This window comes from Cervus canadensis, chromosome 18 (genome assembly GCF_019320065.1).
Source record: "Cervus canadensis isolate Bull #8, Minnesota chromosome 18, ASM1932006v1, whole genome shotgun sequence".
NCBI lineage: Eukaryota > Metazoa > Chordata > Mammalia > Artiodactyla > Cervidae > Cervus > Cervus canadensis.
The window spans coordinates 41446695-41469513 of record NC_057403.1 but is presented as its reverse complement, the minus strand read 5'-3'; the positions used below and the strand labels follow the sequence as shown (position 1 = coordinate 41469513).

General features: G+C 44.0%; 1 protein-coding gene across 1 annotated transcript in view; it reads left to right on the top strand.

Moving 5' to 3' along the window:
• AMFR (autocrine motility factor receptor) overlaps window positions 1-22819 on the top strand; it is a 40137-nt gene that overhangs the window by 13439 nt on the left and 3879 nt on the right. The window contains exons 4-12 of the mRNA XM_043434832.1: window positions 976-1128; window positions 3441-3481; window positions 3647-3779; window positions 5335-5468; window positions 6324-6434; window positions 11030-11220; window positions 12959-13062; window positions 19185-19319; window positions 21406-21489. Of these exons, the coding sequence (XP_043290767.1) occupies window positions 976-1128; window positions 3441-3481; window positions 3647-3779; window positions 5335-5468; window positions 6324-6434; window positions 11030-11220; window positions 12959-13062; window positions 19185-19319; window positions 21406-21489 (1086 nt within the window). The remainder of the gene's footprint in view (window positions 1-975; window positions 1129-3440; window positions 3482-3646; window positions 3780-5334; window positions 5469-6323; window positions 6435-11029; window positions 11221-12958; window positions 13063-19184; window positions 19320-21405; window positions 21490-22819) is intronic.

Below are 22819 nucleotides of genomic sequence, written 5' to 3'. Positions count from 1 at the left end.
TTCTCCCTTCTTACTCTGACCCTTGGGGCTCCTCTTTCTGACTAGTTTATGTTGTTTCCACCCGCAGGCCAGGACTGAAGTAGCTCTCTTCGCTCCTTGGTCCCTGGAGAAGTGAATCCTTTTCTGTCTGGGTATAAGTTCTGCCTTTTGGCTACAGAGTTGTGTGGAAGAATCTTCATTTCTGAGTGCTCCCTAACTAATCTCATAGATCCAGAGCAAATGGGCACCTGTGATCCTACCGCTCTGTGAAACCCACCCTACGGTGCTCTTTGCCCCTTTCTTTACCCAGTCTTCATGGACCGTGGTGGTCCTTGCACCTCGGTGTGAGCTGATCTCAGTTCCACAGCCTTGAGCTGTTTCAGAATTCAGCCCCCACCCCGGGCCATGAACAGGTGCTGTTTATCTCCCCAGCTGGTTTGGTATCTACAGTTTGCTGCTCAGGAGTCACAGTCCAGACCTCCCTTCTCCCAGCTGTTGCCTCTGCTTGTGTACCGTTAACGCAGAATGACGATAGTGGCCCGTCTTCACCTGGAGTACACTTGAGTTGTCCCAGCTGTGAATAGGCTAGGAATGTCGCCCCAGTGACTTTGAGGGGTTAGGATTAGAGCAAGGTTGAGAAAGAGCACGGCAGAACGTGGTGTTGCCCAGAGTCCTGTTGGAGCCAGAGGGAGAATGACAGAACTCTGGCAGGTGGCTTCTAGAGGCTTGTAACCCCACTGGCAGGACGATTCTTGAGAATCTGAGATGAAAATATCATGTATATTGTTATGGTCCCTAAATTAAATGGTGAAGATCTCAAGGTATCAGCGCATGCTCATATTGAGGTTGGCTGGAGAATTCTGACCATCTGGTAATGGGATACTTTGCTGTGCAGACCTCCCAACAAAGACACCAAGATTAACCTTGAGGTTCTCAATCAGGGTGAACCCTGCCATGCAGAAGAATGAGCTTCTGTCTCCTGTTTTGTCCTTCCAGCTTTCTTTTTCTCCCACCACCCCCATGAGTAGCCACGGCCGAGTTCTGTCCCTCCTGATCACCATGCTGCTTTCCTGCTGTGGGTTAGCAGTTGTCTGTTGCGTCACAGGCTACACCCATGGGATGCACACGTTGGCTTTCATGGCTGCAGAGGTAAGATACAGATACAGGCTTTTGTTCTGGTTGTGTTCCCATGTATTTTCAAAGAAGCTAGAGGGTGGTTGACAGATTATTTTTCACCCATGATGGATAGCTGGTCTTTCATTTTAACAAACATTTTTGGAGTTCCTTTGTTTTAGATTGGGTACTGATACTGAATGCTTCTATGTATGTTATTTCATGTAATCCTTACTACAACCTAATAAAAAGTACAGTTGACCCTTGAACAACGTGTGAACTATGTGGGTCCACTTATATGTGGATATTTTTCAGTAGGAAATACTACACGGTCCCTGGGTGGTTGAATCCACAGATGTAGAGGAACTGGATATGGAGGGCCGACTATAAATTATGCACTCCTCTGTTGCCCAAGGGTCAGCTGTAGTTATTTTTGCCAGCAGTTATACACAGTGCTTAATGTACACTGGGGATTGTTGTAAATACCTTACATGCCTGTTTATGAATGGGAAAATGGCATGGAAGCTGAACTGCTAAAAGTTCCAAAGTGGTAAAATTAGCGTAATCCAAGGTCTATGACTTCAAAGTGGGAAAGGTTTCCTCCTTAAGAAGCAGTACTTGGTAACAATAGGGAAATACCCTGTAATTGGTTTGGAGGAGGAAATGTCAATTCACTCCAGTAATCCTGCCTGGGAAATCCCGTGGACAGAGGAGCCTGACCTGCTACAGTCTAGGGGATTGCAAAGAGTTGGACTTGACTTAGTGACTTAATTACCACCTGTAATTGGTTAGTTTAGATAGGCCATAAATTAAGATTTTACAGAATAATACAATAAATATGGAAACTATATTCGTTATTTTCAGAGAATAATCTGAGATATTCATGTATATTTAAAATGTACTTTTAAAAACCTTTCTGAAAATACCAATTTCTATTCAACAGAAATCAGATTTTTTGAATGTTCTTTCTTTTCAGTGGCTATATTTGCTTTTTTCTTCAGGCCAAAGGAAAAACACTTTTATGTTGTCCATAATTGCTATTAATGAAAAATGAAATAATAGATTTCTAGTATCACTGTCAATAGATGGCTAATATCAAAATTGTAAGTTTAAACTGCTAATTGGGAATTTGTTAGAATAGGATTAAAATTTATTTTGCTTAATAGTGTTCATTTTGGAGTATAATGTAGTGTAAATACATTGTTTTCCTTTTTTGTTTCTCGAGCTTTTAATTACTACTAGGCCAAACTTTGAAAAAGGTATACCTAAAAATAAAGGTACTTAAACTAGGTCTATTGGGTCATAGTACATATTTTTATTTTAGCTCATTAAGTTTTTAAGATAAATTATCTTAAAATAGATTTAGTTATAGATTTGATATTTTGAACTAAATCATGTTTTTATAGTGTTTCTCTTCTGTGCAAAATATTTTCTATTTGTAAATGAAAGTTTTCTAATCTCTAAAAATTTTATGTTTAATTCTCCTAGATTAAGAGGAAACTTTTCTTAGCATCAGTTTCTATAATACAAAATACCATGAAGGTCTTATCTTGTTATTGATTTCCTTCATTCGGTTTTCTTGTGTGTCAGTGAACAGGGTGCAGAAAGCATTATGCGGCAAGCAGGGACTCGTAGATTATCCAGGATGGTGGGGTCGAAACCCCACCTTGGGTATGTGGTCACCAGGGACTCAGACAGCCTCTTCGGGCTATCAGTTACGGTGACTCAGTGCTGTACAAAATAGCAGTGATTGTCAAACTCAGTGACCTCAAGATTGTGGAAGGCATCCCCAGGAGCTGGACAGGTATAATTGGTTGTCACCTTTAACAGGAAAAGGCTCAATAAAAGTTGAGTTTCTAGATCATGAGAGTATTCCATGGAAATTTGAAGCACATGAACTAAAATGGTTGGTAACTTGCTTTTTTTTTTTCTTTCAGTTTTAATGAGATATACAGTCTGTATAAGTTTAAGGTGTACAGCATAATGATAATAATAATTTATGTGAAATGATTATTACCACAATAAGCATCCTCTTAATACCCCCAAAATGTTTTTTTCCCTGTGATGAAACTTTTTAGGATGTCCTCTCTTCAGAACTTTGAAGTATATGATACAGGACTACTGCCTATAGTCATGTTATACATTACATCCCCGTACTTATTTACCTTATAACTGGTAGCTTGTGATTACCATCCTCCAAGTCCCCCTCACCCCCCCAGCCACTGAACAACCTGCTTTTTAATTGAACTGAGAAATGTTTGTCTTTTATCATTTTGCAAAAGTTAATTTGGTCTGAGCAATCCTAAACTTTACTAAAAGGAAAAAACAATCTCTTCTTTTTAAAATAGTCTCTTCTTGTGACAGTGAGGACTGCTCATGTGATTTTACGGTGAGTAGAAATTTGGGAGGGAGGTGATGGAGGTCTACTCATACAGTTGATTTTAAAATATAACATGTGAAAAATTTGTAAAAATATGACTCTACTGTATCCTATTTAAAACAAATTCAATTGTGACAGTAAATCATTAACATGATTCTTCTCTGTTCATGGCAGATATGTAATTCACCTCTGGGACCTCAACCATGAAGGGACATGGGAAGGAAAGGGGACGTATGTCTATTACACAGATTTTGTCATGGAGCTCACTCTCTTGTCCTTGGACCTCATGCACCATATTCACATGTTGGTAAGTTTCCCAGAGGGAACTTCAACAGAGAGAGCTAAGTTTTTAGAATCAGGAACTCTGTTTAGTACAGAGTTTAATAAGTGAAACATTTGTGGATGACCCACTTAAAAGACTATAAAAATGATACAACTGTGCCCCTCCCCCTTTTTTTCTTTCTGGCTAATGGATGTAAAACAGTGTGGAACAGCTTTGGTGCCCATCTCAAAAGGGGTTTGCTGTCCTCTCAGGAGGCTTAACTCACTCTGCTGACCAAGTCAGTAGATAATTCTTTCAGCATGGTATTAAGAGAATTCCTCTCCTCATAGATTCTGTGGCTTCTGATATTTAACGGTTACTTTAGGTGGTAAAGGGAACTCCCACAGTGTTAGCTGCTTCATGGATGCACAAATGTTCCATCTTTGTAATTAAAAGCAAAGTCTTTATTCTTAATTTCTCCTACTTTGTTGTTTGCATTTTACTTTGGTGTGCAAGAAATCACCATGCTGAAAACCTGCTTCCCTGGCTAGCACTTCAGTGATCTCAGAATAGTGAGAACCAACATACTTGGTGGGCAGTTTGTTTATATCGTAAGCCGGTCAAAGTAGCATTTAAAAATTTGGGAGTTAAACATAGCACATTTCAAAGTGTACTTTTTAAAATGACTTTGAAAACGTACTTTAAAGCCCCCACCCCCCCCCCCAGACAAATGTCCAAAGTTAAGTGTTGACATTTGTTTGTGGTTACTGCTTCTTTCTTTATTCAAAGCCATGTATTCATCGTGTATTGGGCATATAGCTTAGGTTTTTGTAGCTATTGTATTCTGTGCATCTTCCTATGCTAGCAACATTTCTTCTAAATCATTTTAATACCTTTAAGATAAAAATTCCATGACAGAGGTATGATGATTTAATTGAAATACACAATACAGCACTGTTATAACTATAGTCATCATGTCGTATGTTATATCCCCACTAAGTTTTTATCTTACAACTGGAAATTTGTACCTTTTGACCATTTTCCTTCTTTCAATTCCCCACCCCTAACCCTTGAACACCGTGCTCCCATAATATTTAGATTTTATTCAGTTGTTTGCCTATTCACATCTTTACATAATTTTTGGTCACATATTAGTTTTTTTTTAAATACGTTTTTCCTTTTTTCACTTAAAATGTTATTTACGTATATTGTTAATCTTCAGAATGTTATATATAAAATAGAATATAATTATATATAATGAGTATATAATATTACATTATGTGAGTTCACAGTATAACTGTTCCCCTACTGGGCATTTGGTCTGTTTCCTGATTTTCTGTTTTATAATGTACATCATTTGGCATAAAGCTTTAAAATTTCTGATGAGTTCCTCAGAAAAGATGGCTGTTGATGGCATGACTAGGCTCAGGCGCATGGACAGTGGTCAGGGTTGTGCGAGAAGTATGTGCATTTGCTTCCCAAGTGACTGCTCCTGTTCACCTTTACCCACGATTCAGACCTGTTGCTTGCCTCACCCTTAGTGCCAGCAAGTTCATGTTGACCTTTCTTGTATATTTTATTCTCTCGCCCTCTCATCAAGTTATTTGGCAACATCTGGTTGTCCATGGCCAGCTTGGTCATCTTCATGCAGCTGCGTTACCTGTTTCATGAAGTACAGCGTCGCATCCGCCGGCACAAGAACTATTTGCGAGTGGTCGGAAACATGGAAGCCAGGTGAGTCAGCAGATTGATGCCACCCATGTTGACACAATTGAGATCTTTAATAATAACAGATTCTGGGTTATATCCCTGCTTTTTGCAGCTGTTAATGGAATGATGAAGAGTTCAGGCTCAGGAGTCAGACTGCCTGGATGTGAAGCCCACTTAGTTACCATGTGATTCTGGACAATTTACTTACCTCCCTGTGCCTGGGCAGCTTAAGCCTAGGGATAATAATAATACCTTCTTCCTGGAATGTTGGGTGGATTCAGTGGGATAATGAACATAATATACTTAGAACAGTACTGGGTAAATATTAGGTTCTTTTATTACATCGTTATGTTTATCGTCATTATTATTAAATGGAAGTCTCCTTGGACTTCTGCCCTTTTTATTCCTTACACATGCATGCTTACATACACACACAGACACACACACACACACATTCTGTCTCTCACACTCTTAACCTCACTAAGGTGTTCACTTGGCATCCTGAGGCTAAACCAAGCCTGAAAGGTGTGAGATTAACAGCCATCCTTTTTGTGTCCAGGGGAGCAGTTTGGCTCTCTGAGGTGTCTTAACTCCTCTAATCTGCCCAAAAATGTTCGCTCAAGTCATCATTAACAAGGGCCGCTGTGTTACAACGCAGTCGGTTTCTGTGTATAGGTTTCTTGCTCTTTGATGATCTCTGAAGAGCACATGGTTGCATGGTTTTGGTGGGTGGAGCTTCTGTGTTGAACGTGACTCCGCTGTAACTGTGCTGTTAGAGGTGATGTCTGTGTGTAAGTGATGCTCAGTGTCTGCGCTTGGGGCTGACGCAGCTCCCTGCCAGTTGCGCTCTGTGATGGTTCTGGATTTCTTTTCTCCTAGGTTTGCAGTGGCAACTCCAGAGGAGCTGGCTGTCAATAACGATGACTGTGCCATCTGCTGGGACTCCATGCAGGCTGCGAGGAAACTGCCCTGTGGACATCTTTTCCACAAGTAGGAGCTTTGCAGGGGGCCATGTGGGACTGGTGTTCTGTCCAGGCCACAAGGATGCTTCTTGTGCCAGAGCTTAAGACCAACCTTAGCTGAAGAGTGGGCGCGTTCCCTCAGACTGGCCATGGTGCTGGTACTGAGTGGGGTGGGGGGCCTGGGAGCGTCTGCCTTATTTCTCAGCCTCTTCCCTACATGGCAGGATTGTTCCCCACTCACAGTTTGCCATCTCAATTTCTGGATGTGTTAGCTGTCTTCACATTCCTTCTCTGTAAACTCTGAGGTATAACACATAGGCCACTAAGACTTAAAACAAAGGGGTGGAGGAATCCTTGTTTTCCAACAGCTTATTCCCTTTTTTCACCTTTATTGGGGTGAGAATGTTTATTTGTGCATTTCATGCATGCCCAGAAGCAGCATAGAAACACACACCAGGGCAGTGTGATGGGGTGGGGATCAGACCAGAGACAGTACACAGCCCAGAACTGTGACTGTGTCATCAGGGATTACAGAACCTCCACGGCTGGACTAGATCTGTGTGCAGTGCAGGCTCTTCTGTCCCCTGCGAGTCCTTGTCTCTCGCTGTTGCAGTCCTCACCTCCTAATGTTATTCAGTTTTAGAGCTCTCATACGGACTGTGTCTGTTCAACCTAAATCCTAAACCATTCTGTTTGTAGATTGGATGTTTTTCATGTTGATAGACCTTGAGGTATCTCTTGACCTTTTGTATCTATGGTCAGTCTTCCATATTGAGAAAGTTATAATCTTTACATCTTTAATCTTCCTTTCTTTATTTTGTATTCCCAAATAGTTTTTCTTCTCCTTTTTAATATTAGAAAGACTTTGGAGATGGAGTATCAGTAACTCAACAAATTTATTGTTTTTTTTTTTTTTTTAATGTGCTGGCTGCTGAATTGGCTTCTGGGAAATAATGTTAAAATGACAGAGGTGGTCTTTGTTTCACAAAGTGTTCAGCCTAATGGAGGAGACAGACATGAATTAAGCAGGAGTGTTTATGAGCATGTAAGGATAAATTGAGACAAGTGCTCTAAAGAAAAGGAATATGGTCCTTGAGAGCTTGTAACAAAGGAATCTGACACCTGGAGAAGGTGACTCCTGACAGTGAGTAGGCGTGAAGGCATCACAAGAAGGGATCAGGTGGAAGAGCCTTTGAGACAGAGGGAACGTTACTGAAGCAGAAGGGAGTGTGGTGTATCCAAGGAATGAAAGAGAGCCTGTGTGGCAGGAGTTCAGGATGTCAGAGGGTGGAGTGGTGTTTGCTGAGGCAGAAGACACAGGCCTGAGTCACCTTGCAGGGAACGGAGGGCCGTGGAAGGTTTTAAAGCAGGGGTTCGGGATCAGAAGTGCAGCCGGGAGAGATCAGGGAGGCTGGTTAGTAAGGGCTGCAGGGGTTAGGATGGGCGCCGAGAGGCGTGTGGGCAGAGCAGTGGGAGAGGAGAGGAGAGGGGCAAGGTGTAAGGACAGGCGTAAGAAGAGTAGGAGGCGCATGCTGCTGACCGGCTGTGAGAGAGTGAGGAACGTGAGGTGTCGAGGATTCTCCTAGTTTTGCTGCTGAGCGACTGGATGGATGGTGGTGCTGAGTGATGAGGTTGGAAGACCAGAGACACGCATTTCTCAAAAACTTTCAGATAGTTCCTACGGAGCTTGGAGAAAGTTTGGAAGAATAACTCAAAAGAGTATATTTCACTCCAGCAGAAATGTTTTCAAGCATTTGGTTAGATTCATTTTAGGATTTAATTTTTTTAAATGAGGCAAAATTCATACAGTATACAATCAGCCATCCTAAAGTGTGCAGTTCAGTGGCCTTTGGTGCATTCCCAGTGTGGTACAGCACCACTCCTGTCGTTTCAAAACTTGTTCATCACCCAGAATAGCCCCACATGTCCGTCACAGTAAGTCACTCCCCATTCCTTCTCTCCACGTTACCTGGCAGCCGGCAATCCGCTCCCTGTCTCTGTGGGTCTGCCATATGAAAGGGATCATACAATATGTGACTTCTTGTGACTGCCTTCTTTTACTACGCATAAAATTTTCAAAGTCATCCAAGTTGTAGCATATTTCAGGATGTCATTCCTTGCTATGACTGAGTTAAACATTTTTTATAATAATTGAACAATCTGTTTATCCATTCTTCCGTTGATGGACCCTCCATTCTTCCACTTTTTAGCTATTCCAAATGATGCTGCTATTAATATAAACGTTTGTGAACAGATATCTATATCTGTTGGAGTACATGTTTTTAATTCTTTTCAGTGTATACTTAGGAGTGAAGTTGCTGAGTCATAGGGTAATTCTATGTTTAACTTCTTGAAGAGCCACCAGATTTTCCCACAGCAGCTGCACCATTTTACATCCTATCAGCAACATATGAGGGTTCCAGTTTCTTCAGATCCTCAACAATATTTACTGTTTTCTGTTTTTTATTATTATAGCCACTTTAGTTGGTAGGAAGTGTTATCTCATTATGGTGGATTTTTTTTTTTAATGATAGTTCTCAAACGTGATGTTTTTGTTGTGGTAAAAAAATGTATGAAGTGAAAAGTGTTAGTCACTCAGTTGTGTCCAACTCTTTGTGACCTCATAGACTGTAGCCCACTAGGCTCCTCTGTCCATGGAATTCTCCAGGTGAGAATCCTGGAGTGGGTGGCCATTCCCTTCTCCAGGGGATCTTCCTGACCTAGAGATTGAACCCAGGTCTCTTGCATTGCAGGCAGATACTTTACTGTCTGAGCCACCAGGGGAACCCTCGAAAATGTTTACATAACATAAATTTTACCATTTAACCATTTTTAAGTGTACCAGTTCAGTGACATTGAGTACATTCACATTGTCGGGCAATCTTTACCACCATCCATCTCCAAAACATTTTCATCTTCCCAGACTGACATGCTATACTCATCAAACAATAACTCCATAGTCTCCCCTTCTTCCTCAGTCCTTGGCAACTACCTTTCTATTTCCTCAGCTCTCACACAATAGCACATCGCACAATATTTGTCCTTTTATGTCTGGCTTTTTTCACTTAGCGTAATGTCTTCAAGGTTCATCCATGTTGTAACGTGTCGGAATTTCATTCCTTTCTAAAGCTGAAAAATATTCCATTGTGTGTATGTATCACATTGTGTTTATCCATTCGTCTGTCAACAGACATTTAGGTGGTTTCTGCCTTCTCAGGTTATCATGATTAATGCTGCTGCAAACATGGGGGTACAGATTTCTTTTCAAGACCCTGCTTTCAGTTCTTTAGGGTATATACCCAGAGGTGGAATCGCTGGATCATGTGATAATTCTGTTTTTGAGGAACTATCATACTGTTTTCTGTAGCTAGTATACCTGTTTACATTTCACATTAGATAATAGCCATCTTAAAGGTTGTAAAGTGGTTCCTCACTGTGGTTTGACTTGCATCTCATCTCTTTATTAACCAGTGATGCTGATCATCGCTTCACATGCTTGTTGGTGCACTTGTGCGTTCTTTGGAGAATGTCTATTGAAGTCAGATTATCCTATTTTATTTGGGTTGTTTTTCTTTCTGTTGATGAGTTGTAAGAGTTCTTCATGTATTCTGAATACTAAACCCTTATCAGATATATGATTTGCAAATACCTTCTCCCATTTGATAGCTTGTCTTCTCACTTTCTTGGTAATATTCTCTGATGTATACCTTTCAAGTTTCTAATTAAATCCAATTTACCCATTCTTTCTTTTTGTAGCTCATATTTTGAGTGTCAGATCTAAGAATCCATTGCCAAATCTGAGTTCATGATAGTTTTTTCCTAATAGTTTTATGGTTTTATCCCTTACATTTAGGTCACTGATCCATTTGAGCTGGAAGTATGAAGTAAAATTAGATTTGCTTATGAAAAGTGTGTCACCTGTAGCATTATTGGAAGGCAAGGATTTTACGTACTTTTGGAGCCCCACACAAGGCTGGTGTAACTAGAAGTGTGATTTAAGGGTGTTGGTTAAAGGGATGTGAACTTTTAAAACTATCATTTATTTGGCTAATAGTTGCATGATCACAAACAGGAATTATAGGTACTTTATTATTTCTAAATTTGATAGCATTGAATTTCCACATTCATTATTTTGGAACATTACTGTCATACACTGTTCTGGCAGAGAGATAGTAAGCTGGAGAATAAGAGCTTTGAAGTCATGATTTTGATGAGAAGGCCAAGGTTATGACCATATTAGTGGGTAGCTAAAGTAGAGTGAGAGAACAGATCGTTGGAATAGAGGATTCAAAGACTTGTGAGGCAAGGGTGTTGGATTGGAAGTTAGTCAGATTGAGCTGGAGAGGAAAATGGTGAGCTGTATGAGGAAGTCTTACTGAAAAAGGGTCATGCCTGGGAACTTGTAGATGACCGTGTATATTAACAAATTGATGTTCAGGGCAGGATGCACCAGAAGTACAGGGTGAAGCAGGGCGAGAGGTAGTGTCAGCAAGTGTTTCTCAGCGTTTAAATCTTGCTAATGGTGAATAGAAAGTAAAATTACAACTCACTGATACATTCAGAGTACTTCTGGTGAATTCTCACAAAATATGCTAAGAATATCTTATTTTGGACTTTTGGTAGCTCCTGTCTTCGTTCCTGGCTAGAGCAAGACACCTCCTGCCCCACATGCAGGATGTCTCTTAACATTGCTGACAATAATCGTGTCCGGGAAGACCATCCAGGAGAGAACCTGGATGAGAATTTGGTTCCTGTGGCGGCAGCCGAAGGCAGACCTCGCTTAAACCAACACAATCACTTCTTCCACTTCGACGGTTAGTTGGTTTCAACCTCTAAAACCACCCGCAGGGTGTTCTCCTCTTAGGGGAACTGTTTTCATTATAACTTGTCCTGGATGGGCTAGTTTAATAATTTCAGCTTGAACTGACAATGTTCAGTAAGTGTGGATAACACTGAGGAGTTAGTCTATACCAGGCACTTTGCTAGGTTCTATGTGAATTGGGGGAGGAAGGGGGTACAGGGAGGTGAAAGTAGTTACAGTTGAATCAGCCATGCCTGCAGGAGCGAGCTTAATCACTTTAATAGTTAACTGTTGCTAACAATTTATTACATTGGTATAACACTTAAGCATATAATGAAGGGTCACTGAATAGTCGTTCCAGTGAGTACTAGAAGGAGAATCAGAGCTGGAACCCTCTTGCTTAGTCCATGAGATATGAATGTTCAGCCTTCCAGAATGTTGGAAAGAGTTGTATTCATGATAAAACCACACTTAAAATTCTAAAATCATGGGTACCATGTCAGGAACTGATTTATCATCCCTTAATTCATATTACATTGGGCCATTGCTGATTTTCATCAGTTTCAATACCACTAAATGCTGAGTTCATATTTCCTACTCTAAAGTAGGTATCCCTAGACTATTTGTTTAGGAGGAATGCTCTTCTTGTCTCTGATTTGAGTTTCCAACGGTGGGACACAGCAGGAGTGGCAACACGTTGAAATCCCTGATAGGAAGGACCAGAGGAGCACAGTCCGTCTCTGAGAAGAGGGGATGGTGACCGCCTGGCTGGCTGAGCAGGTGTAGAGGGGCTGCTCTGTGACTGCTAATTAAGGCCTCTTCCTCATCAGACTTCTGAAATAGACAAGCAGATCTTGGACATAGGTTCTTGCTATGTAAGCTATTTCTTATGAATTATTACTGAAAACATAGTCCAAATTGATAAAGGCAACTTTATTTCTCTTTAGTAAGTACATGAAATAGGTATCCAGTTTTTTCTTGGGCACAAACTGTCCAGGCAAGACTTTTGAGTGGCCCTTGAGCTTGTTTTACATTGCTGGCCTCAGTGCTCCTTTGTGAAGGAGAGGAAAATCCTCCTTAAATGTGTGGCTTGACGTGGGGCTGTTTTAGTGCCGATGCCCATGATCACGTAGCCTAGGACCCCCTTCCTTAGGGCCATGGCAGCAGCGGTAGGCTTCTTGGTACCCTTAGTCCGACAGCCTATGTTGTAGTGCTGTTGGAGAAGCATTTTGAATGAGAAAAATAAAGTCTTTAAACCAGATTATTAAGTAGAAACTACTTCATGAAAATGTCTCCGGGTGAGTAGTGTTTATGAGTAGTGTGAAGAGAAGAGTGAAAGGTCAGCTCCTGTAGCAGCTTTGCAGCCCGAACACCTTCCTGACTGTGCGGGCTGTGGAGGGATGGCGTGTGTGTGGGTCCAAGGCCACTGGAGCGCGGGCCAGCCCAGCAGAGAAGTGTCCTGGAACCTGACTGTGTGGCTTCAGGTCCTGGCCACTGTAACTAAACGCTGGATCTTGGACAAGTTACCTAACTTCTGAGTGCCTTGGGGACCAACAGGAGCACTGGAGTCAAATCCCTGAGAAGAGTAAAACAGGAATAATAATAATAAACGCAGGTGGGGTTTTAGTGAGAATTGACACTTGGTCAGAGGCCTGGTGTAAAGGAATCCCTGGCTAGTAGTGACACTCACGTGGTAGCTAACATGAGGAGGGAGGCCTCTCAAACCTGCGCTCGATTCTCGTTTGTTTCAGGGTCCCGGATCGCGAGTTGGCTGCCGAGCTTCTCAGTTGAAGTGATGCACACCACCAACATTCTAGGCATTACGCAGGCAAGCAACTCCCAGCTCAATGCAATGGTAAGGAGTGCTCGCTGCTTTCAGAAGGAGCTTATTAATCAGGAGGGAAGGAGAAGCTGGAGAGCGTGTGCCGTGTGCGTGACCCAGCGGGACTCACTCTGCTCTGGCAAAACGACAGGGTTTTCAGGGACATCTTATTCATCGGGATCACTTCAATTCCTGTGCAGGGAGGGAATGGAAGCACAGATGTAGGGGGGAGAGTGGGACGAACGGGGAAAGTAGCACCAACATGTGTACACTAGGAGGTGTAAGGTGGAGAGCGGGTGAGAAGTTTCTGTGCAGCATGGGGAGCCCCGTGTGGCGCTCTGTGATGACCGGAGAGGTGGGATGGGAGGAGCGGAAGGCAGCTAGGGAAGGAGGGTGTGTGTATAACTATGGCTGATTTGCATGGTTGTATGGCAGAAACCAACATAACATTGTAAAAACTTTAAAACAAAATTTAAATAATTACCAAGAAAAAAAAATGAAACTGGCTTGGACAGGAGCTTTCATTTTACTGATGTGGCAGATAATGTAACCTTTTCTGAGCACTACTAGGGTCACTCTCGTGATCTTCACTAGTCTTGGGGCTTCTCTTGATTTTTACCAAAAGTATTTGGGGAGTTACTGACTTGAATGAATGATGTGATTTTTGTTAAAAATTGTAGTAGGCCTACCAAGTGTGTTATTTTGACTCCCATCTCCTCCCTCCCCAAAATAAATAACTGAGTATACATTCACACGCACCCTTATACATACATATATGGCTGCGGACGTAAGTGTGTGTGTTTATACACATAAACACATACACCGTGAGATGTTGAGGCATACTCTTGGCTCATTCAAGGATATTGTCCAAATACTTCAAGATTCTGTGTATTTTCTAAAGCTTTGTCATCTGATCTTCACTGACTCGCCACTGTTGAAATGTAGTGTTCATTATGATGATAAATGCAAGAGTCTTAAAAATGTAAACTGTGTTATTCCTGCCTGAATAGGGCCTCTGGTTGACATGGGCAGGCCTGGCCAGTACTTTAGAAAGTCATTGGTTCATTTGTTTGTCCATTAATTTATCTTAGTGTATTTATTCAACAAATGTGTAGTGAAAGTCTGTTCTCAAGACGGGCTCTGTGCTGTGTCAACAAATTGCATAGCACCTGGAGTGTCAACAGGGTGGACAGGTGTCCTCTCGAGAAGTGTGAATTCTTTGTGGGGGGAGAGAGGGAGACCGACTGTGAACACAAGCAGACGAGGTCATTCCAGTGGGGACGAGGGCTCTGGAGGCTGTAGGGCAGGTGATGTGGAGTGGTGAGTAGACTGTTCTAGAGGAGACACTCAGAGAAGACTCAAGAGGTGATATTCAAGCTGAGACAGGAAGGGTGAAGAGGAGGTAGTGGAAACAGTAGGTGCAATGGCCATGAGGTGAGAATGTTCTGAAAACTAAGGGAAGTGATTGTGGTTGGAGCGTGTGAGTCAAAACCAAGACTGGGATATAATCAAGGTTGCAGAGCAGGTCACATGGGGATGTGTAGGCCACGGTCCAGTTTGGATTCTGTAATGAAAGTGTTAGTGGGCCATGTGGGGCTTTTTTTTTTTTCCTCCCCAAGGTGACTGTGACTGACAGGACCGTTAGCAGAGAATAATTTACTTGTGAGAGAATGACATTTACAGGGGAGGAAATGGAACCAGCAAGACCAGTTAGGAAGCTGTTGCAATAGTTCAGGCAAAAAAGGATGGCGGCTTGGACCAGGGTGTTGGTAATAAAGGTGAAAGGAAATGGCAGACTGAAGGCTTTTTGAAGATGAACTGATAGGACTTGACGGTGCTTTTGGTTTGGATGTAGGGTAGTGGGGTGAGCGGAGTGTTGGTTTTCAGTTAAGCAGCTGAGCAGACACTGGTACCAGGTATTGAGATGGGCAGGACTGAGGGAGGAACAGATGGAGGACAGGACCTCGGCCCTCTGTTTGGCCGGGGATGTTAGGGTGTCCATGAGGCAGCCAAGTAGAGGTGTCATGCAGACAGTTGCAGACTTCAAGAAAGAGATCCAGCTGGAGAGAGACATTTGGGAGCTTTAAGTCGTAGGGGACTGGATCTCTTCAGGGGAAAGAAGGTGGCTCACGAAGAGAAGAGGGCTCAGGACTGAGGTCTGGCAGAGAGAGAGGAGCCATGATTGAGAGGGAAGGAAACCCCAGGAGAAGAGGCAGGTCAGATGTGTGGTAATTCTTAGCAGATGAAGTCAGAGAAGTGCATCTTGAGTGTGGCAGAGTGGAGGTGGTTATCAGCTGAAGAGGAACAAGCCGTTTCCGTGGCTTGAGAGGTTGAATGCTAGATTGTTGGATTGGAAATTGAGTGGGAGCTGAAGACAGTCAGTAGCTGGCAGTATGTTACAAGATGGCGCAAAGAAGTAAGGTGGTAGCTTAATAGGGGTGTGCCATCAGAGGAGTTTTTGTTGATTTTCTTTTTTTTTTTTAAGATTTTTGAGCAGGCCATTGATCCACAAATTTCAGAACCTGTAGGGAATTTCTCTGGTGGTTCAGCAGTTAAGACTCCATGCTTCCATTTCCTCTGCAAGGGGCATAGGTTCCATCCCTGGTCAGTGAAACAAGATCCCACATGCTTTGAGCCATGACCAAAAACAATCCCAAAATCAAAAAAACAAAACCTATAGAGAGTATCTGGTGAAGTCACACTCCTGTCCTTGCCTCCATCTGCCCAGACTCCCTCCTCTCACGGAATAATAATTTTGATTAGTTTTTTCTGTGTTGTGAACTTCCACAGTGTTGACATACACATAGAAGCGAGTGCTAAGTATATATTCTTTTTCTTTTCTCCATGGGTCATCTTTTTTTTCCCCTATTTTTTGTTGTTTGTTGTGCAGCTGCTCATTCGTGTCCGACTCTTTGCAACCCCATGAACTGCAGCACACTGGGCTTCCCTGTTCTTCACTATCTCTTGGAGTTTGCTCAAACTCATATCCATTGAGTCAGTGATGCCATCCCACCGTCTCATCCTCTGTTGCCCCCTTCTCATGCCCTGAATCTTTCCCAACATCAGAGTCTTTTCCAGTGAGTCACATACTGTACACTTAACCATTTTTAAGTGTACAGTTCAATGATATTAAGTATATTCATGTTTTTATGCAACTCTTACCACCATCCATTTCCAGAACTCATCATCTTGCAAAACTGAAGCCCCAAACCCAATAAGCAGTAACTCCCCGTTCCCTCCTTCCTAGCCTCTGGCAACCACCATTCTCCTTTCTTTCTCTATGAATTTGACTACTTTAGGGACCTCATGTAAGCAGAATCATAAATTTTTTTGTGTGTGTGACTGGCTTATTTTACTAAGCTTAATGTCCTCAAGGTTCAGCTGTGATGTGTCAGAGTTTCCTTCCTTCTTAAGGTTAAGTAAATATCCCCTTGTATGGATAGACCACATTTGGCTCATCCGTTCATCTGTCAGTGGACACTTGAGTTGCTTCCATGTTTTAGCTATCGTGAGTAATGGGACTATGAATATGGGTGTACAAATATCTCTTTGAGACCCTGCTTTTCGTTCTTTTCTGTACCCAAGAGTCTTTTTAAAGAGATTCTGACGCATGCTTGGTATGCAGATAGGAGTGATCACTAGAAGGGGAGAGATTAATGGTACAGAACAAAGTTAACTGAAGGCGCAGTTCTGGAGGTGGAGGGTGGGCTGGGCGCCAGAGCCGGGAGAGACGCAGTCACCTTGGTTGGGGGAGGGATGGACATGGCTGCAGGCGTGTCATTTTGATATACAGTTTTTTAAAAAGGCATGGCTAATAGTAACCATTTAGGTAGAAGCAGCCTACGTGTCCATAAGCAATGAATGGATTATGAACATGGTCTGTTCACACAATGGGAGTATGATTCAGCCAACCAAAAAACTTTGAGGATATTGTGCTAAGTGAAATCAGCTAGTTACTGTGTGATTCCACTCACATGAGGTATCTAAATTAGTCAGACTCTTAGAAACAGGAAGTAGAATGGCTGCCTGGGGAAGAGGGAGTGGGGAGCTGCTGTTCCGTGGGTGTTGTGGTTTTGCCAAGATGAAGGTATTCTGGGGATGTCTTGCACAGCAGTGTGTGTGTAGTTAACACTGCTGTATACTTAAAATGGATAAGATGGGTGATCGTATATGATTTTGACCATTAAAAAAAAAAAGACCAGGCTTCCTGCTGGCTTCTGCTGTCTCAGTGAAGCACTCAGCCAGGTCATCAGCAGAGAGAGAGAGAGAGAGAGATGTCATGAGGGCAGATGGCCTGGGAATGTGGCCGCCCCGATGCTCTGCGTGGGTACTTTAGGCTCAGTCAGCTGTTGAAGCTCTTCAGGCCGATCACCTCACCTGCCCCCTTAAAAAAGTCAGAATCCGTGGGTGCATAAACCTCCCAGGAATGAGAATTACCTTGGAATTGATGCATTTAGAATTCTAAACAGACAGGTCCTGGTGTTCTTCCTCCCCATCCACAGTGGATTGGAATAGCCTATTTTTAGCACAACTAATTTACTGGCACAATATATTTTTTATAAAGATCTACTATATAATTTGCTGGATTTTCTGGGAGAAATGATTTGGACTTGCTTTATTTGGGAAACGAAGGGGGAACTGTTTATGAATAGAGAAGAATGTTATTTGATTATCCAGGTTGTTGTGGACCGTTGCCCAGTTAGCTTTGACTTGACCTGGGTTTTGAAAGATGATCAGCTCATGTTCATAGAAACAACACAGGGATCCCAGGACAGCAGAGCACCAGGTCCTTCTGTGCTACACACTTGTCTTTCCCTCTCTGCCCTAACAACGACCCCAAGCAAAGCTTTAAGCAGGTTTCACCCTGGTCTTTCCTCTCTCGGTCTGATGTTGAGACACATTGCCCCTCTTTCAACAGTTATCACAACATAGTCCTCTTCCAGCAGTAGACTTTCTTGTGCCCCTAAAGCAGTTATATTTTTCCTCCTCATTTTTTCTTTTGATTATTGGGACTTTTTCCACATATAAAACCCTGAATATAAGTATTTGTAAAATAAATATACATGCATGAGAAAAAAATCTGGAGCTGCTCGTATGAAAGTACAGATGGTGGCGTGCGAGCTCTCTGCCTGCTCCCCTCTGTACATTTGACCACCTAGAGCCCTGATGGCCTCCGTGACGTTTCTAGAGTACAGTTTGAGAACTTCAGCTCTGGAGCAGTATTAGCAATTACATTCTTTAGAATCTCCCCCCACCCCGCCCCCCCGGCCAAAGTGTAACTTACCTACAGTAAGTTCAGTGTTTTTAGTAACCATCTCTATGAGTTTTGTCAGACCCATTCAGTAGTGTAACCGGCACCATAATGAAAACACAGGGCAGCTCCGTTCCCCCTCCCCTCAGATTCCGTTGTGCCCTTTGCAATCACTTCTGCTTCCACCCCCTGCCTCTCGGAACCACCTATCAATTTTCTACCCTTATAATTTTGCTTATTCTGGAATGTCACATAAATGGAATCCTTAGACTATAAAGAATCTGCCTGCAATGTGGGAGACCCAGGTTCGATCCCTGGGTTGGGAAGATCCCCTGGAGAAGGGAATGGCAACCCATTCCAGTATTCTTGCCTGGAGAATCCCAGGAAAAGAGGAGCCTGACAGGCTAGACTCTGTGGGGTCGCAAAGAGTCAGACATGACTGAGCAGCTAACATTGTCACCGTTTTATAGTACATAGTCTTTTGAGTGTAATATTCACGTAACACATTTGAATTTCATCTGTTGTTCCTTCTAGGAATATATAACTTTAAGGAGAATATGTTTGTATACCTGCTACTGAGCTTATTTATTTATTTATTTTTTTGGTGCCAAAACCCAGGATTGATGAATAAAATGAATACTTTTTAAAGCTAGAATATTCTAATTCAGTCTGCCTCAGGATCGTATTTCTATGCTTTTTTTATTTGGAGTTGATGCCGTCACCAAGGTTTCCCTTTGGCCTTGTGGAGAACTACTGAGTGTGACGGTGACCTGCAGCATGGCGGTGGCCCCCATCCTTGTGTTTTCACGGCAGGTCACCGAGTTCAGTGCCCAGAGCCACCCCGTGACCTCAGGGAGTAACTGTTGAGAGTGACGACTTCCGTGGCCTCTTTGTCTCCGTGCAGGCTCATCAGATCCAAGAGATGTTTCCCCAGGTGCCATACCACCTGGTACTACAAGACCTGCAGCTGACGCGCTCGGTTGAAATAACAACAGACAACATTCTGGAAGGACGGATGCAAGTGCCTTTTCCCACACAGGTAAACTGAGGGTCCAGGCACGGCAGGGGAGTTCTGTCCTCACCAAGGTTTCGTCTGCTAAGTTAACTTTCTAGTTACTTAACCGCTGAGTGTCATTTATGATTTGACGAAGGGTTTCTGTGAATTCCCTAACCTACCAAATTATGATTGAGAACAGGCTCATCCAGGAGGCTTGGCTGAAGGCAAGGACACAGATATTTGGCTGATTTTTTATGCAGATGTATCCCCCAAACCAGTCTGCCCTCACCAGTCCAGGAGGTCATAGTATCAGTTCACTTTTTGACAAGGATTGGCAGTCTTTTTCTATAAAAGGCAGATTGAAGTATTTTAGGCCTTGCAAGCCATGCATTATCTGTTGTAGCTTCTTAATTCCATGCTGCAGTGCTGAAGTAGCCGTGGACAACATGAAAATGAATGTACATGACTGTGTTCCAGTAAAACTTTATTTACAGAAACCGTTGGAGGAACTTATCCTATAGGCTGCAGTTTGCCAACCCTGGCCATGGGAGACAGCACCTTTTGTCCTCAGCTGTCTTTGCACATTAGTGTGACTTTCCACTGGGTATAGTTTCTCTCTGTGTGAGGCTTGTATTTTTGACTTTTTTAAAACAGGTCCTGTCTCCGGGCCCATCATAAAACCTCCTTGATGGGTACAAGAAGTATTGACATTTTAAAGACAAGCTTTCTGGCAGAACCAAGGAATGAATATGTGATTAGAGTATCATAAGAGCTTCCCAAGTGGCTCAGTGGTAAAGAATCCACCTGCCAATGCAGGAGATGTGGGTTGGATCCCTGGGTAAGGAAGATCCCCTGGAGAAGGAAACAGCAACCCACTCCAGTATTCTTGCCTAGAGAATCCCATGGCCAGAGGAGCCTGGCGGACTACAGTCCATAGGGTCACAAAGAGTCAGACACAACTAAGTGACTGAGCCACATGCAGGCTATCATATACCAAGAAATTACTCGGTTTTGATATGCCAAAACATGGAAAGCTGTTAGTAAAAATCTTGAAATGTGAGAATCTTTGAAGAGGGAATGAGCCTGGAATTGGTACTCAAAGGAGTTGAGGTATCAGAGGTGGCTCTGTGGTCCTTACCTGTAGGAACTGGCTGTGGCTCTGGGAGCAGACTCTGAGAAGGATTTGGATGCCAGTAGTTAATTTGAGAAGTGTTCTGGGAACCATGCGGTACTTCCCCGGTGGCTCAAATGGTAAAGAATCTGCCTGCAGTGCAGGAGACCCGGGTTCCATCCCTGGCTTGGGAAGATCCCCTGGAGAAGGCAATGGCTACCCGCCCCAGTATTCTTGCCTGGAGAATTCCATAGACGTAGGAGCCTGGCGGACTGTAGTCCGTGGGATTGCAAAGTTGGACATGACTGAGTGACTAACATTTTCCGGGAACTATGGGAAGGAGTCTAGGAAACACGGGCAGCAGGTGGGACGGTGAGGTGGGTTAAGGACTTGTCCAACAGGTCACCATCATGGGTGTCTAGAGCTCGAGGCCACTGGAGGCTTCTAGGATCCAGTGTAGAATTCACGTGCCTCCTGAGGGAAGAGGAGCCAGGGTGTTTATACGCCATTTCCCATCAGTTGTTGGCAGAGGGCTTCCTCTGAGGAGCGCAGAGTTCCCTCATACAGCCAGAGTGAGTCCTCGGGCAATGAAATACAGAAACCAGCCAGCCAGCACCTAGGGGAGAGACTTGCAGGGACGAGGACAGGGTCCCGGGGTGTCTGCCGTGTCGGCCAGGGTCTCAGCCTGGCTGAGCGTGAGAACAGCGGCACCTAGTTCATAGGACGCTGAGGAGGTGGATGAGATGGCCGCGTCAGGGCTTTTCCACAGTGTGCTGTCTGTCCTGCTTGCCGTGGTACAGTTATTACTACTGAAAGGGAAATTAACACTGATGACGCTCGGACTTAGGCCTCAGACTCCTTTGTCGGTCATTAAGCTAGCATCCTCGTGTCTTGGATGCCGGGGGTTGGCTGAACTCAGCCTGTCGGGGCGGTAGCTCCTCCCCCCACCCCCGGGCCCCCTGTACCGGTTCCTTGAGTTCGGAGCGGCTCTGCATTGTGCTGTGGTGTCTCTTCCAGCGGTCAGAGAGCATCAGGCCCGCATTGAACAGCCCCGTGGAAAGGCCAAACGGCGAGCAGGAGGACGGAGAAGCTTCTGTTCAGGTAAGGCCTGTGCCCTAGAGCGTGGAGGAGTGGGGTGGGGCGCCTGGCGGCGGTCGTCGTCCACCTCTGATGCTGGCGTGACTGAGCGCTCGAGTCGTGAGCAGCCCGTATGCCAGTCCTGTCTCAGCGTGTGGGGCTAACAAGCCTCACTGTGCCCGGGTGTGGCCGGCAGCCCACTCCCTGGGGACTGTCCTCAGCACCTGGAGGAGAAAGGGGCCATGCTCTCCTGGCCCGGCCTGCCACCGTGAATTTGAGTGTAGCACCAGGAAGGGTGCGGTGGGGCTGGGCCCGGGACTCCGGGTGACCACATGGGCCCCACTCTCCAGGGCCGAGCTCATCAGGTTATTCTCCCCCACACCTCTCTTGTTGAGCTCAGCATTTGCAGGAACTTCCACACATTTCACAAAGAGGAGACCCCCAGGGTGGGGGGAAGCGTGGTTATCTTGGGAACCAAATCTGTCTAGATAACCACTCTGGGTGACCTTGGGTGACTGCCCCCAACCGAAAACAGCTCCCCTGTCCGGGGTCCAGGGCAGAGGTACCTCCACCCCGAGCTCTTCACCCCACAGCCTGGGGTGCCAGTTCACATCCGTTTTCTGTAATTCCCAGTTGCTTTTCGATGATCGTGCTTGCTGGAAACTTTCTTAAGGGACTGAAAACCCCCAAGCAACCCTGTCTTTGCGTTTCCTTGTGTGTGAGAGATGTGTGGGGTTCCCCACACAGGGATGGGGTCCAAGGACGGCAGCGGCTTCCCTTCAGTGGGGGTCAGGGCTGTTTGGAAGCGGCTGCTTTCACCTCACGGGTCTTTCCCTGCAAACAGGAAACACTAAAAACTCCTAAGACTTCTTCAGATCTGTTGCCGAGTTAACATGTTCATATCCGAATCTGCAACTGGGTTGTGCAGTATTGGTAAAATAGTATCTGGATTCTGAAGAAGGGGATCATTGCTTTTCCAGTTTTTGTAGCTGGCTTAGCTCTGATTTAGATGCTGGGCTTACTGGGTGTCCTTGTGGGTACAGCATATTCAATTTCTGTCTTGATTTCCCAGCTTGCTTTTTAGAGTGAGCCTGAAGGTTTCTGGCTTTTTTTTTTTTTTTTTTTTTTAATGTATTGAAAGGAAAGTACTTGTTTCACAAGGAAGCTTGCTATATAACACTTTTGGCTGTTTTCAGGAAATAATAAGTTCTTGGAAAACAGTCACTTAATAAACACCTCAATTTAGCCCAGTCAGTAGATCAGCTCTGCCCATTAATTCGAGGCCTTTCCTCTGCCCAGGCTCAGGCCTGCATGGATGAGGCTTGGAGGCCTGTGAGGGCCTGAGGGTGGGCTT